General features: G+C 39.2%; 1 protein-coding gene across 1 annotated transcript in view; it reads left to right on the top strand.

Moving 5' to 3' along the window:
* Window positions 1-12,725, top strand: part of Fmn2 (formin 2) — a 312,905-nt gene that overhangs the window by 116,417 nt on the left and 183,763 nt on the right. The window contains exon 10 of the mRNA XM_033761961.1: window positions 7,026-7,113. Within this exon, the coding sequence (XP_033617852.1) occupies window positions 7,026-7,113 (88 nt within the window). The remainder of the gene's footprint in view (window positions 1-7,025; window positions 7,114-12,725) is intronic.

The following is a 12,725-nucleotide window of genomic DNA, read 5'->3' as shown; positions in this document are numbered from 1 at the left end:
ACTATAAATAGGTTCACGTGGGGTACTTTTATAATCAGCGAGTAATATGAACCATATTTGATGACTAGCAAAACTCAAACACAGTGTGGAGGGCAAGGGGTTTACATATGTAGCGATTTTATTCTCTGGAGCACTATAGTGTGTGGGAAAGGAGATTCTTCCTCAACTCCAGGGAGAATCTCAAATTCTGGCATCTGTATTGTACTGTTCCTCTAAGTATATTTCTGACATGTTAATTCTTATGCTGTCTAATAGGGAGAAGTTTAGCATAGTATCTTTTGGTTTTGTTTTTTTTCTACTGAGTCAGAAAGAAGGCTTGTTCAACAGCTAAAGAATCCTTGACACAGATAGCATCTTTATCTTCTTTTATTTGTTAGAGTTATATGTTGAATTTGTAAAAATAGGAATCTAGGTCCAAGTAAAAGAGTTTTTTTTTTTTACAATATGAGACTTCTTTTTTTTTTTTTTTTCCTGAGGTGGAGTCTCACTGAGTTCCCTAGGCTAACCTTGAACTTGTTTGTGATCCTTTTGTCTCAGCCTCTCCGATAGCATGTGCTACCATGTTTGACTTGTTAGATCTTCTTGACTCAGTACTGCCTGATAGAAATAGAATGCACTTTAAAAACTTTAAAATGTAAATCATGTATATAATTTTAATTTATTCTAGTAGCCATATTTTTGAAATGTATGAAATTAAGTGCATGAAATGAACATGAAGATTACTACACAGAATGCAGAGTATCCAAAGTATTGTTTGAACTTGTAGTCAATGTAGAAAATTAATGAGATATTTGGCATTCTCTTCAAGAAAACCACATCTTTGAAGTCTTTGTTTATTTCAAGTTGTTCTTTGTTGGACAGCACAGTTCTAGAGAAGGGAAGTCTTCTTCTCTTCTCATTTTGGAGGCCAGCCACCTAAACTTTTATTGTAAATTACATTAGGCACTGACCTCATTAGGAATATATAGTGTGTTAGCACGGTTCTAATTTTCTGATCACTGTTAGGAAGTAAAGTGAATGAAGGGGACATAAGGGTCTATTTCTCTTTTCACTAGTACTTCACTTTCTTTCACTAGACTTCTTGGTCACATTTCAGATGATTGAGCTGGGAGTGTACCTCAGTGGTAGAGCACCTGGCTAGCGTAGGAGGAGCCCTGAGTTCAATCCCCAGTGCCAACCGATAAAAAATAAAATCACTGATGGGCAGTTGTATGAAGAGCAAAGTGAAGGTAGCTTTTCTTATGTGTTATGTTTTCTTTCAGTAATCCAGGACTTGCTTTGGTTTCCTCACTATTTTTTTTTCCCTGATTCATTTTAAAGGGATGACCTGTGTTTCTGGGACTTTTCCTGGGCTGATGTGGAATGGAGGCAGCAAGGCAGAATGGCCTTTCCTACAGGGACCTGAGGAGGTGCAGGCTCACCAACAGTTTTTCTTTTTTCTTTACTCTTAGTTGTTGAGAAGGTCTGGGAGCCATGAGTGGGTTTGGGGTTAAGATTTTCATTGTTGTTCAGGCCCTGCTTCCTTGGATACTCTCCTTTGTGTTTGAGGAAGTGCTAAGTGCCTCTCACACTCTTACTAGCAGAGGGCTTTTTTATAGGTCCACTATCCATCTCTTTCTGATACTGTCATAAAATAACATACATTATCTGCGATGTGAAAAAAACCTAAATCTAGATCTCATCAATCTGTCTGTATCTAGAAAAACAAAACTAGAAAAAAAAAATCCTCCAGAGCAAATCTAGGTTCAGTGGTCCAAACATTACTCCACCAGGTTGCTGTAAAATTTCCAGCTTTTGCTCAGTTTCTGCTCACATTTATCCTTTTGTGGATGTGTAACAGAGCGGGTGGGCTGGTGGTGGCCCACCATCCATGTTGTGAGTAGGTAACACTGATTTGTAATTGCAACAATCTCCCCCCGGATCACTCTGTGATGTGTCTCCTCCGTTTTACAGATCAAAATGCAGGATCAAAGAGACTGAGGTGTGCACCGCTGTGCAGGTGCTGGAGCTGTAATTCAGACCCAGACTTGTAGCCCCCACAGGACCTCTGTTAGGATCAGGGAAAGGTATCCCTTCCTGAGCCGGCTGGTTCTGCCTTTGCTCTGCACACAGCATACAATGCAGCTTGGACCATGATTCCCATGTAGCTCTGCTCAAACACCCCTGAGCCCTTCCTGCCTCCCTACAAGGGCCTTTGGGAGGAGAGAGAGTGGAGAGCAAGCCTCTTTTCATCACTTCATTGTGCATTGTCACAAAATAGCAGTGGAAAGTGAAGGAAATACAAGTTGGTGGAAATTACATATTTTTAGTATTTCTAGAAAGTGCAAGTTTACACTTATACTTTGGGATGCATACTACTTAATTCCAGTCTGAGACTATCATTAGAAATTTCTTTATACAGTCAGCCAAGTAATGGTGACATAACACATCATGGAAAAATTCCCATTATTCTTGCTGCTTTAGTCATTGTACTTCTTATCATATCTTCTTGGTGCTGGCTTAGTACATAAATTAAATGAAATTTAAGAAGATGTAGGCAGTGGAAGTAGACTGAGGATATTAATGCAGCAATCACACCAAAAAATAGTTAACGTTAATTTGAAATGTTTTTGTAGCTCTACAGCCAGATTATGTTAACTTTAATAAGGATTTTAAAGTTGTAATTGGGGCCAAAAAGATGAACGTCTTGGTTTTGTTCTCCTTCATGGCTAATTGTAGAACCTGGTCAAGGGAAATGTCTCACTGGTTACATAGAATGCCAGGAAAAGAAATTCAATCGAAAAGTCATGTCTAACCACTGAAAAACTACTTTGAACCAAATAGGGCCAGATTTTTTTTTTTTTTTTTTTTTAAGAATTACATGAGAGGAAAGAAAGAGCAGTCATTCTCTTGGAGAATTAAATATAGTCATGAATGTATCAGTTTTCTTTCTTGGTGCGATATACACATCAGTATCTCAGAGGATTGAGTCAATTTAAGATAAAAGCTGCCACTTTTTTCTTTTTGTATTTAACTTGTGATCGCCATTATCTATTGCAATGAGCATGCTATATGCTAGGCCACTGCTAGGAGCACCTGGAGCACAGTCACATCGACTCTCGCCTGCAGCCCTTTGAAGAGGCATTGCTTTTTGAGTGAGGGATCTGAGGCTTCGAAGCACTGGGGCAGTTTTTCAGAAATGCACTAGGAAGTAAGTTGGAGAGCCGCAGCCCCTCACATTCTGTGCAGTACAGCACTGGCATCTCCTGGGAGCTTATTAGAGACCAAACCTCAGCTCCGTTCACACTTAAACATCAGTATCTGTGTTTTTAAAAGATCCCTGGCCAGTGAGGTAGAACTACAGTTTGAGAAATGTTGCTTTATTTTACAGAGTCCATGCTCATAATCCCTGCTCATTCTTGCCTCCCAAGGAAGTCAAAGATAACCTTAAGAGAATTCCCTGAATCTGATGTGACTTTAGGAAGATTCAAGATCATCTCTCTTTTTCTGAGTATAGTCTAGTTCTGTAGATATCGAATTTGTTGAATGTTTTCTACTTTTTGGCTAAGTAATCTGGGATCTAATCTTAGAAGAGTCTATTCCTTCTTCTCCGTCATATCTGTGCTCAGTGAATTTTAAAAATGTTCTAGTGTGACAGCTTCCAGTTGTTATCAGGACATTGGAAAAAAAGGACACACAGCAGTGGCTCATCGTACAAAGGCTGAGTTGCCTGGGGAATTGTGGCATACATCTCTTTACTAGGCCTCTGCCCTGTCCTGCGTATAGGACCTCTGTTAGGTGATGGATAATTTTCACTCTGTCTCCTGTTATCCTAGGTATTGAAATATTAAACATGCCTTGTAATTGAGTGCACGCAAGTCTAAGAGAAAAAGCAGCTTTCTTCTATGAGGTGTGAAGCATTTTACACGATCATTTTAAGACTTATATGTAAGCCACTCATATTTAAAAGATAAAAGTTAAACATCAAGAAACTGCGTGAAATATCAGCAGTTTTAGAGACAGAAGTTTTGGGGCATAAGTTTGGAGAATGGATGAGAAATGATAAGACTGGATCAGAGGTTCTAGAATCACTGGGGTGGCTTTTAAATGCAAACTAAAGCTTGCTACTTGTGTGTGCTGTTGAGCAGGGTTGTGATACAGTGAACTTGGATCTTTAATAATTTTCTGTATGGTGATATCCTCTGAACTAAGGGACACAGTTTAAGAAACACCAGGCTAGATTTTTAGGAGACAAATTAGAAATATTTTTGCATTTATTTATGCAGTATATAATATAAAACTGTACACTGATGAGAGAGGAGGAGAGATGGCTTTTAAAGGTACATAGCTGCTGTCAAGAAATCAACCAACAACAAATGTTGGCAGGGCTGTGGATGGAAGGGAACCTTGCTCCACTGTTGGTGGGAGTGCAAACTGGTGCAACCACTCTGGAGATCAGTGTGGAGGTACCTCAAAAAACTAGGATTGGAGGTTCCATTTGATCCAGCTTTTCCTCTGCTGGGTATCTTTCCAAAAGAATTCAAAGAATCATACCACAGTGATATATTCACATCCATGTTTATAGGGGCACAGTTTGTAATAGCTAAAACTTGGAAACAGCCCAACTGCCCATCAGTTGGAGACTGGATAAAGAAGATGTGATTTTTTAATAAAATGGAGTACTGCTCAGACATAAGGAATGAGAAACTAGAGTCATTATTGGGGCCGTACTCTTAAGTGAAATAAATAAGACACACATGAGTAAATACCAAATGGTTTCTCTGGTGTGAAAAACTAAAAGTGTAAATAAGATCCAAAATTGTGCAACTGATAATGTGAAATAGGAAGAAAAGGGCTAAAGGTGTAGGGGAAGTGGGAAGGGTAGGGGAAAAGAAAGAAGGGGAAAGAAAAAATATGAGAAAAGGAAAAAATGGAAGCAAAGTCTTTGTAAATAGGGGAGGGTGGAGAGGGTGAAGGGAGGGCAGGGGTATGGGGAACAAATGAGAACCAAGATCTGTCGTGTAAAGGTACAAGATCCTAATGATGAACGTAACTGTACTGCATGCCTAAAAAGTACCGATAAAGTCAAAAGAAATAAAGATACAGAGGAGTTCTCATCGACTGGACTGGAGAGCAGAGCAGAATATGTAGGTGAAGAGGAGGCAAGAGTCTAGATTGATTTCTAGGTTTCTGGCCTCACTGTGTGGATGGAGAATGGTTGTATGATTTCCTTGACATATGGAGTAAAAGGAGAAGCCAGCTGGAGGTTTTCAGGCGGGACTGATAAGAGTTTAGTCTTAGACACATAACATGGAGATTGATGTGGCTAATTTAAGTGGAGATATCATTTAGGAAAGTAGGAGACTGCTGAGTTGAAGGTGCAGGCGTGTATATCCATACGGGAGAAATTACAAATCATAACGAGAATAAGGTGCAGAAAGTCAGACTGGGACATGCCAGTGTAAGGCGAACCTAGAATAATTCATTTTCCCAAGGACTGAAAGGAACTAGCAGTGGCTCTGGAGTGAGAGTTTCTATGAGGGTGCAACCAACATGTCCATACTCCAGGAAGTTGAATTGATGTATGGACTCCATTGTAATTTGGACCAAAAGATGATAGAAAACATAGTAAAAGCAATTTTGTCAAACAGCATAGATGGGACCCAGATTGCATTTATCTGAAGTTAGAAACCATCCTTCTGGACAGAATAAATATGCCTTGTGAGTTCTTGATTTTAGATTTCTATTTCTTTAGCTCTCAAGAAAACAGTGCTAGTGTTAGAAATGCTTTGCTAAACTAATTGGTGCATAGTCAAATTGTTAAGCTTAATTTTCTAGGTGAAATTGAATAAAATGTTTAAAGAGAAAATTTAGAATCAAATGTAGTATATAATTCTTCACCTTGACACAGCAGCACCTCTTGTGAGGTGTTGATTGTCCCTTACCCTGGGAAACTTTCAGAGGTAGCTGGGGAGGTTTTATGGTTTCTCTCTCTAAAAGTGTTTTGTTCCCTATCCCCATACCTGCTGGGGGACTCAGAGTGCTATTATTGCTATTAAGAATATTATTTTACTCTGTGACTTTGTGTGACAGCTGGGTATGATTATTTTATTAGTTTCCTGGTTGACCTGGGAAGGTCAACAAAGGTGATAGTTGTTATGGCAGCTGTCACTTCGGGTAATTTGACCATAACCACTTTTCTTTCCTTTTCCTCCAGTGTTTTTCTAAATAAATTTAAAAGAAAACAGAGAGTAAATAGAAATCACTGTCCTTCAAGGATCAGGACCTGGGATAAGAGTTTCATAAGCAAGATTTATTGGTGGTGTGTTAGTGTCTAGAGAACATGGCTGTACCATAGCAGGGCACCCACCTCTGTCTCCAGACCTTTTCGGTGGGTGTGCGCTGATGGTTCTGGTTTCTGGACAGCCAGACCTGAGACTGAGCTGATGCAGCTCTTTCAAGTTGATGCTTGTACTCCCTAATCAATTAGTTGAAAAGTTCTCTGCAAAATGTGGGTCAAATGCAGAACAAGAGGAACTGCCAGTAAAATAGCCTTCTAAATGACCCAAATAAAAACACATTTTCTGTCTTATGGGACAACTGATCTGACCTAACAGATACTCTGAGTGCATACTTTTATGTTTCCCTTCACTTATTGACCACGTTTTCAAAGGTCTGCGTTAAAAATGGAACACTTTTTAAATCATGGGTTGCGAGTGATCAACTGTGTAATTGTTATTTCACAGAGACCAGACTCGCTTCCTAGACTATTAGAAATTTTACTTGTTGACAGATCAGACTCTTACAAGACTGATAAAGCGCATGACTTTGAGGTGGATGGTGAATACTGGGAGAAAGATGGTAGATTTTTAAGATTTATTATAGAGAGCCCAAAGTTCTTTCGAAACATTAAAAAAGTGTTTTGAATACTTCAGTAATGACATAGGCATTTTCTCTTTTATGTTTTTCATTTAGAATTAAATGCCTTCTTATGCATATTGGAGTTAAAATTAACATTTTCCCCTTTTTCTTTCTTTCTGGAACAGGTTGTCAAGTTATTAAGCAACAAAAGATCCCAAGCAGTTGGAATACTAATGTCTAGTCTTCATTTAGATATGAAAGACATACAGCATGGTAAGTGGAAAAATAAAAGTGCAGCTTTTGAATGCTGAAATTTGGGCAGGAGGATATTATGTTTGGTGGTAAAAGTATTTCAAACTTATCTGTGTATTCTGAGGTTAGTGCATTTCCCATAAGTGCTACCAAACTTTCTCCTGCAGTTGTTTCTGGAAAGGTTTCCATTAATGGTGCTAGCATGGATGGGACCGGGTGAGGACCCTCTTTTCAGCTACATACTACCACTTTCTCTTTGTATACTCACATGGCAGAAAAAGGGCAAGAGAGCTTGCATGGGTCTCCATAAAAGCACTGATCCTATTCATGAGGGCTTCCCTCTCAAGATCTACTCACCTTCCAAAGACCCAGCTCCTACAAATATCATGGTGAGAGTCAGGATTGCAGCATATACACTACAAGGGAAACACAGATGTTGAGTCCATTGAAGATGCATTTAATCTGTTATGAATAAATGTTTAATTTTTATATCATAAGATATAGTAGTCTACTATGCCCTGTAACTTTCTTAGACTGTATCCAGGGCATTTACTTGTGCACATTACACACGAAAAGTTATTGGTGAATACTAGCATGAGCCAGACATTGGGGGGTCTCAGCCCCTGAAAATAGTGCAGGAGATTCTCTGTGAGAGAGAAAAGTTGGTTGAGCCTTGACTCTCGAGTTTGATGAACTAATTTGGAGATAGTGACTTAAAATGGTCAGTTCCATCCAGTGTGAGAGTTACAAGGAAGCCTGTTTCAATTGTCGGTTTAAGGATATTCTTGTGATTAGAGATTTCAAGCAGTAGTAAACTAGATTGCCGTATTTAATGATTAGCTGAAAACAAGTTTTCAAGAGGCCAAATGACCATTTGTCTCAGATGTCTTTAAGGCATTTTTTAGTCATCCTGTTCCAAGGTACTGAAAAGCTAAAGCAAATTTATTATATTTAACTCTTTAGGGTGGAAAACTGGTCCCTCTTCTTCCAACTTAACATGGGACAACTACACAATGCAAACATCTGAGCTTTTCTACTATAGAAGGACTGAAATGTCTTTTTTCTAATGACCACCAAAGATGATTTCACATTATCTTTTGCCCATTTTTATTATTAATGGTGTCCAGATGCATGGAAGCACTAACATCATGATCTTTCATGATTTCTATTACGTTATTGTTTTAAGTTATATTTTTAAATAGGCTTATGACATATTTTCTGTGCTTGGAATTAGGGTGGTTTCTAACATTTTCTAAATGGATTTAGTGTCAGTATTTTAATAGTTGAATTCTACTCTACAATTGACAGGAATTCCGGTGCCATTTCCCCTCATCACATCTACGCTGAGAAATATTGCTCAAGGGTCCATAGTGGAATTAAATTTATATTCTGAGTGTCCCTTAAGATGCCTTGGGCCTTAGAATAGATTTAAAGCAGATTAAATTATCCAGTGGAATGCCAGCCTACCTATTAAAGAAATATGGTTTCAAGTATAATACAGACCTTATAAATCATGAAAACATTTAACTGGCTTTCTAGCTTCCCCCTTTATGAATGTGGATTCTATTTGTTAGGCCAAAAATATAGTGTGGAATAATTCATAAATAGCGCAAGAGTGGTGTGTGCCCTGTCAATTGATGAGTAACTCTTAATCACAATATAAGTTTTTATTAAATTGTTTTGATGGTGAGGAGACTTCCTCAAGCTGAAACATTTCGGGTAATACTCATAGAAGAGAACGCCAAGACTGGCGCCAAGAATTACTTGGTGTTTCTAACACTGGCAGATGTAGCCCAGTTAAGTCATAGAATGAAATCTGAAAATAATGATATGGTCCTTTCCTTCAGTCAAATATTCAGCTCGGGTTGAGCTAATAATGAGAACCTTATGAACAAAGGAGTCCGCCTGACAGCTGAGTCTGTGGTACCCAGCCAGCGAGAGTTCATTGAAAATTTGCTTGCTTAACATGCAACACGAACATGGCATGAACGGCACTCGTTAGAGGGTCACACAGAATTATGCATAAACTTTATCCTGTTAAGATGTGAAATGATTGCCTGAGTCCCTTTGAAACTCGGCGCACCATTTTCTACAAAGCAGCCACCTTCAAAGTCTGAAGAAGGAAGCAGTTGTGATTTCTGTGGACAAAGTCCTGTTCCGCCTCAGTGTGTTGTCTGGAGCCATGGTTTCCATGTGGGAATCACTTGTGGCCTCTAGAGTAAACTCTGCTTCTCTCAGGATATGCCTCCACGGAGAAACCCACAGAAGCATAAACACCATTGATTTGGGATGTAGGAGCAGCCACAGAATTCACCCAGACCTCCAGTCTCATTTTATAGAAGAGCAAACTAAGAACCGTTAGTGGGCCAGTGTCTTTCTCAATATTGTGCGTCTCCTTAATAGAGCAGGCTGAACTTGTGCTTGGGCCTTTGTTAAGTGGCTCTATTCTGTGCCACTTCCCCCAAGGTCCTGTTTTTGCTGTGACCACCACTGACAGCTCTAAAACCAAGTACGTGCCTGTAATGTTGTTCTACTGAGTAATTCCAAACCTCCTGAAATGGAATGCCACAACTTCACCCGCTCGCCTGGATCATTGTTAGGTCCTGCACGGGTCAGTTCAGGTAGATTCACCGTTGCATCCCCCAGTTCTCGCCCTCACTGTAACTTTTACACACACAAAATTAATTGTCTGGGGACTGCCTCACTTATATTTGCTGTATCTATTATTTTCTTCTTCCTTGCAAACCTCCAGAAAAGCCTATAGCTGAATTTAAAATACCTTTTAGAGTGATGAGTATGTAAGGCTTGGGTTGTAGGTGTCAAAGGTTCAAATCATCTGCACCTCTCAAGTGAAGGATCTGACTTAAAGTGACTGTCAGAAGGAATTTGCCTTTTTGGTGCCGGGACCTGGGGGCACTGTAGGTTGAAGATGAACTTGAGTCGAGCTCGGAGGACACTTCAGGAGGTACGAGCTGCTCTTTGGCTTCATGCATTAATTTCCATCAGTCTGGACTCTGTAGCCCTTTGAGCATCAGTTTATCGTGAGGAGCATCTAAAACTCTACTTTTGATGAGCTCTGGCCCCATAACACTGTCGACAGAAAGCTCTGATTTGTGGGGACAGGCAGAAGGTCTGAGGACAAAAGCATTCCTGAGCTAGATCGCTTCTCCCAGTTCTTTTCTTCCCCTTTATGGGGCATGATAATTCCTTACTGTTTTGACACCTTCTTGGTATCTTCATGATAATTAACAAATATATCTCACCTTGCACTTTTAGTTGTTATTTGCGGAAGAATTGATTCAGTGATGTAGCTTGTTACTTGCAGAAATTGATTATATGTGTCTATAGCTTTGTAATGGTAGTTTAATTTTGGGAAATTGATATTTTGCATATAGAACTCAGGCACATTTCAGGGATCATTGTGGTCGTCACAACCATTAGGTCTATCTTTTTATTTTTAATTTTTATTTATTTATTTGGTTCTGGGGATTGAACTCAGGTCCTTGGGCTTGCGAACCATTTGGCAGAATCACTGAGCTAAATCCTGGCCCAGGCCCATCTTTTGAAATGATAGGAGCTGCATAGAATTTCAAATTCTGTAAGGCTCAGCTTTATACCCTCTCTCGAGTATGCATATAATTTATCATGCCAGATGGGATTGTTTTTTGTTTGTTTGTTTGCTTTCGGTTTTTTGAGACAGGGTCTCACTCTGTAGTTGAGACTGACCTGGAACTCACTATGTAGCCCAAGCTGGTCTCTAACTCACAGCGATCCTCCTGCCTCAGCCTCCTGAGTGCTGGGATTACAGGCTTGCGCCATCACGCCTGGCGTAGATGGCATACTTTTAAAAGACTGAACAGATGCTACTAACAATATCACCTGGATACCAAATGTAAAATGGAAATTTTGCAGGTGCATCAGTATTATGGTCACTGTACTACCAGATCAAACTGAAGTAAGTTTCAGATCTAATCCTCCCCCATAACATCAGTAGTTATGAAGCAGGTATTTATTGATCATGAAGAAGGAAACTGTTTGAAAAACCTGCTGTGTAAAGTTGAGGTTCTTGGCCCTCTGTCGTTATGGGAAAGGTTACTCCACAAGCGTGCACACACATCGCAGAGGTTGGAATCTTTTTTCTTATAGCTTGGACAAGATGTGTAGAAATCCAACTCAACTCATATGTGGATCTAGTACTGTATGGGTCCTAAGCCTCAGGCAGCTTCCCAAAGCTCCAGGCTGTAACCTTTCCTGGATTCTCGTATTCTTATCTATCTGTCCATTCTCACGACTATCTATGCAAACAGGATGTGGTTGAAATATCTCTAAGAAATCTGAATTAACCCACAGACTTTGAATTACTAGTTTCACCAAAGACAGCTGATTTTATCCATTAGTATGCTAGTCAAAAGACCCCAGTTGTTGATTTAGATAGGAAAAGCTGAGCCTTACCTACCCCTGCTGTATGGTCTTCCAGACACAGGGCTGAGCAGCCGGTGCTGGCTGTGGACCTTATTAGTAGGACAGCGGGCTACCCTTCAGCTGAAGGTTTAACAGGTTTATACATACTATTACATTCCCTCTGCAAACATGTTTCAGAGTAGGCTGTGGATATTGTAACAAGGGGCACCTGCTATGTATTTTATGACCCACCCATAGAAATAAGCTTCTGTATCCTGAAGGGGTGGCCCTGATTCTTTTCTATATTTTGTAGAAATATAAAATGCCCTGCCCTGTCTGTAGTGGACTGAATTGCATGAGGTCAGTGCATGCTACAGTGTGTCCTAATTGAAATTTCTGCCCTGTTAAAGCATGATTTACCAAAATCATGTTTCTTCAAGTTAATTGGATATAAACTAACATGCATTTCATCAAAATATAATTTATATAGTCAATAAAATTATAGTCTTTGAATTTTTTGTTCTCTAATCATAATGACTGCTTTTTCAAACACATTTTTCCAACAAGGAATGTAAACATACACTACGAGCCTATACTAATGCAAAACATTAAAAATATATACATGCATGTATTTAAGCATTCTTTGCAAGGACAATATATATGCTCATGAATTTAAATCAAATTCCAGTGAATTCTCAGTTTATTAATTGCAATACCTCTCTGGAACATGTGTCATGTTGCTGTAATATTGATTTGATCTCTTCCAAAGGAGCTTAGAACTAGAATCATTATCCTGATAATTGTCTAGAAAGGGATTACTTAAGGTAATAGGTATTAAAATGAAAATCACTGTTGGTAAGCAGGATATATATTCTAACATCATACATAATCAGATTGTTTTAGCGGTATGTAGGGCGATGCAGTTAACTTTTGGTTTGAGTTTTACTTCTTTCTCCCTCCCTTCTTCCTTCTAGCACTACTACTGATCATTGTGTAAAATAGTGCAGGAGAGGAGTGTTAATTATCATTTTATAGTGGAAGGAATTGAGGCTTATAGATTAAACCTGCCTAGAATATTAGCATAATGGGGCCAGAATAGATAATCAGTTCCTTAGACTCCTAGTTCAGCTCTGTCTGCTCTGTGGATTTTGTTAGCTTGTTATAGACAAGGTCATGAGTTGCCTAATAAAATAAGAATATGCAAAAACAAAACTGGCAAGATGACATGATAG

The sequence above is a fragment of the Fukomys damarensis genome, unplaced genomic scaffold, assembly GCF_012274545.1.
Source record: "Fukomys damarensis isolate Sample0158 unplaced genomic scaffold, DMR_v1.0_HiC HiC_scaffold_11, whole genome shotgun sequence".
NCBI classification, from domain to species: Eukaryota; Metazoa; Chordata; class Mammalia; order Rodentia; family Bathyergidae; genus Fukomys; species Fukomys damarensis.
Note: the sequence above shows the minus strand (reverse complement) of the source record. Positions and strands in the feature narration are given on the sequence as shown.